Source organism: Protomyctophum bolini (assembly GCF_963924005.1).
Source record: "Protomyctophum bolini genome assembly, chromosome: 12".
NCBI classification, from domain to species: domain Eukaryota; kingdom Metazoa; phylum Chordata; class Actinopteri; order Myctophiformes; family Myctophidae; genus Protomyctophum; species Protomyctophum bolini.
This window is the reverse complement of record NC_137873.1, coordinates 33,045,970-33,050,140: the sequence shown is the minus strand read 5'-3', so window position 1 is coordinate 33,050,140 and position 4,171 is coordinate 33,045,970. Positions and strand designations below refer to the sequence as shown.

The 4,171-nt window shown below is 50.3% G+C and overlaps 1 protein-coding gene across 1 annotated transcript; it reads left to right on the top strand.

Annotated features, from left to right (window-relative positions):
* Positions 1 to 633: 633 nt before the first annotated feature.
* On the top strand, positions 634 to 3,927 carry LOC308326226 (protein transport protein Sec31A-like; the record flags this gene model as incomplete). The annotated part of the gene is made up of 1 exon (XM_080779034.1): positions 634 to 3,927. One exon carries the CDS (start codon positions 634 to 636, stop codon positions 3,925 to 3,927), a length of 3,294 nt encoding a protein of 1,097 aa, XP_080635160.1.
* Between the last annotated feature and the right edge of the window lie 244 nt (positions 3,928 to 4,171).

Sequence of the window (4,171 nt, the reverse complement as noted above, 5' to 3'; positions counted from 1 at the left end):
ACACATACTGTACATAACTTGGTGGGGCATTAATTTCCAACTTGCATCGTACCCAGTAAGCCAGTGCCCAACAGGCACCACTCTAATTCTGTTTAATATGTAATCACAGCAGAAACAGTCTATAGAAATACCTGGATAGGCTATACAAGCGCACTTTTTTTCTCAACTCCACCACCACTCCCCGTCTCATGCAAGTAATTGGCAATATATAACGTCACAAAACCAACAATGTTTGTTTATATAAAGTTTTCTTCATTCCCTTTAAATTTTATATTTTTAATTTCCTGAAAAATGAACATTTTGGAGTTGGTTGGTGGTTTCTTCCCGACAGCAGAGATATATACACTTTCCAACTATGGATAATCAGAGCATTAGGAATTAAAAGGAAAATGGAAAAACAAATTTCATCTATAACAAATTTGAAAAATACCTAAATGGAAACAAATAACAAGACTGACACGAAACTCCGTATTTGGACATGGCTGATGACATAGTGACATCTATAGTGATGCGTTGAGGGAGCTAATCTTAAAATCAGACCCCAGGTAGCTAGTAGCCTTAAAGTCTACAACCTGTGTTTTGCTTTTTGCTTGACACCAGTGCAACTTGCAAACACAGAATCAGTGCAGGGAGATGAGACTGAAGGAGATTCAGAGGACAGCCCACCAGGCGTGGAGTCCTGCAACACACCATCCCATCTACCTGGCATTAGGCACGTCGGCTCACCAGCTTGATGCCTCCTTCAACACCACTGCTGCACTCGAGATATTTGAGATGGACTTTTCCGATCCCTCACTGGACATGAAGCTCAAAGGATCGCTGCCAATCTCAAACAGGTTGCACAGTATCATATGGGCTGATTTTAAAATGGGAGCAGACGGTTCTGGGGGACGACTGATTGGTGGCAGTGAGAACGGAATGCTAACGGTATATAACCCAGAAGCCATAATATCTTCGTGGGATCATAATACGATCGTGGGACAGTCTGACAAACACACGGGTCCTATCAGAGCGCTTGACCTCAACCCCTTCAAGAGCAATCTCCTGGCATCCGGAGCCAGTGATTCCGAAATATACATCTGGGATCTCAACCAGTTTAACAGCCCAATTATGCCAGGAACAAAGACGCAGCCTGCTGAAGACATCAGTGTGGTGTCCTGGAACAGGCAGGTCCAGCACATCTTGGCCTCCGCTGATCGCAGTGGCAAGACGGTGGTCTGGGACCTGAGAAAGAATGAGCCCATCATCAAGATCGGCAACCACAGCAATAGGATGCAGTGTTCAGGAATGCTGTGGCACCCCGATGTGGCTACGCAGTTGGTGTTGGCCTCTGAAGATGACCGTCTGCCCGTGATGCAGATGTGGGATCTGCGCTTTGCCACATCCCCCCTCAAAGTCTTTGAGAATCACACAAGGGGAATTCTGTCCATATCCTGGAGCCAAGCAGACTCGGAACTCCTTCTCAGTAGTGCTAAAGACAACCGCATCCTCTGCTGGAATCCGAATACTGGGGATGTCATTTATGAACTGCCAACGTCCAACGAGTGGTGTTTCGATGTCCAGTGGTGCCCCAGGAACCCAGCTCTGCTGTCGGCAGCTTCGCTTGACGGGAGGATCAGTGTATACTCTGTGATGGGAGGCAGTGTGGCGGCTCAGCAGCCAACTACTGCTGATAAGTTATCATCCTCATTAGACTCAATGGACGCCTTTGTTCCACAATGTGCAGGGCAGAGCACCGTTGTTCGCCCTCTACAAAAGCCACCCAAGTGGGTCCGCAGGCCAGTCGGGGCTTCGTTTGCTTTCGGTGGGAAGTTGATCATGTTTGAGAACCCCAAGCTGGCTCCAGAACAGCGGCCCCACCTTATTCCCAGACAGGTATTTGTTAGTCAGGTGACCACGGAGACAGAGTTCCTCCAGCGCTCCGTGGAGCTGCAGACCACACTGCAGTCGGGCTCCTTCATCAGCTACTGCCAGGCTAAGATTCAAAATGCATCGACAGAGGCCGATATGGAAATATGGAAGTTCCTTCTGGTGAAATTTGAACATGAAACCCACGTTAAATTCCTAAGGCTTTTGGGTTTCGACAAAGATGAATTGGATAGAAAGATTTCAAAATGCCTGGGGAAGAACATGCAGCACAACGGACATGGAGTGGATGCTAAAGATTTGGCTGAAAAGATGCAGCAGCTTTCCACAGATGTGTCTGTTGAGGCCAGTGCTACAGGTGACATCAGGACACCTGGTCCTTCCTCACAGTTGGACTGGTTCTTTAGCATCCCAAAGGAGATTCCCAACTTCCGGATCCCCGTCTCATCCGACACTGATGGCCTGATCGGCCAGGCTCTGCTGGTGGCCAACTTTGAGGGAGCTGTCGAACTATGTCTGAATGAAGGTCGCTACGCCGAGGCCATCTTGCTGTCGATCAGCGGGGGAGAGGAGCTTCTGAAGAAGACCCAGCAGAGATACCTGAACGAGCAGCGGAACAGCATCTCCATGCTTATATCGTCAGTGGTGACGCAGAACTGGAAACACATCGTGCAGAGCTGCGAGTTGGACAATTGGAAAGAGGCCCTTGCTGCTCTCCTGACTTATGCTCACGAAGAGGAATTTGCATACCTGTGTGATACTCTGGGAGCGCGTTTAGAGGGCGAGGGGACAGAACAGCGGCGCCTGCAGGCATGTCTTTGTTACATCTGCTCTGGGAACGTTGAGAAGCTGGTAGAGTGCTGCACCCTTCAGAAGGACTGCTCCACCCCCCTCGGTCTAGAGGATCTAGTGGAGAAGGTGATGGTCCTGCGCAAATCAATTGAGCACCTTCACAACATTGAAGTGACACTACAGAGCTCCTTCTTGGTAGAAAAGCTAACTTATTATGCTGGTATACTGGCTGCAGAGGGAAGCCTGGCAACTGCCATGGCCTACTTGCCGGAGAACTCAGACCAGCCAGGGATCATGATGCTCAAAGACAGGCTGTTCCACGCTCGGGGAGGGGCGCCTGTTGGACAACAGCCCTCCGTCCCCTACAACAATGTCGACATTTCTTCAGCCCAGCCCACTCCTGTTGCTCATCCCTCCCCAGCTTTCCCTCTGCCGGATGCTTCTATACCAGCCACAAATGTATTGGGACCCTCACTGCAGCCTCCATCCTGTGCCCCCAGGGCCCTGCCCCCCATGCCTAGCCCTGGGGTTCTACCAATAGACTTCATACCCTCTACATCTTTTCCGTCAAGCCCCATGCCTCCAAGCTCCCAGCCTAAACCCTCTGTACCCATGTACCCTCCGGCAGTGAACAACCAGAGCCCCCCACCACCATTCATGGCAACTGGCCCATACAAGTCCCTTGGTCCAGGACAACCTGAGGATTTAGCTGGCAACCCCTACCCTGCTCCTCCTGCCATTCCACCTCCCACAGGGAACATTCCTTGGTTGAGTGATGATCAACGAGGTGGGCCCTACACCCCACCTGCAGCCATTACCGCCCCTGTGAGGCCCCTCCCCGGAGAGACACCCCAACCACAGGTTCCTCCGGGGGCCCCCCAGGAGCCCAATGTAAAGCTCCTCCAGCAGCTGCCAGCAGAGATGGTAGAGCAGAAGGAGATCCCTGCTGAACACGTGGTGCTCAGAACTACCTTCGACAGCCTCGTGCAGCGGTGCCAACTAGCAGCAGCGAATCCACAAACAAAAAGGAAGCTGGACGATGCGCTCAAGCGCCTGGGCTACCTCTACGACAAGCTGAGAGAGCAGTCGCTTTCGCAGCACGTCCTTAGCGGGCTCCATGAAATCAGACGCTGTGTGGCCAACCAGAACTACCAGCGGGGTTTGGAGGTCCACACCCAGGTGGTCAGCAGCAGCAACTTCAGTGAGATCTCCGCCTTCATGCCCATCCTTAAAATAGTCATGACTACCGCCAACAAGCTGGGTGTCTAAAGTGTGATTTATACTTAATCATACGGTGGTGTTGCGCGTGTGCACACACACACACACACAGCCATTTTATTTTGCCAAGACATCCATTGAGATCAGAAATCTTCTTTACAAGAGAGACTTGGCCGCAGCAGCCATATAGAAATAGAACACAGATCATAAAACATTAAAAAGCACCATATGCACTATATATATTATATTAAAGAAAATCCACAATAAACATTAAAGAAAGCTATTCAAACATAGT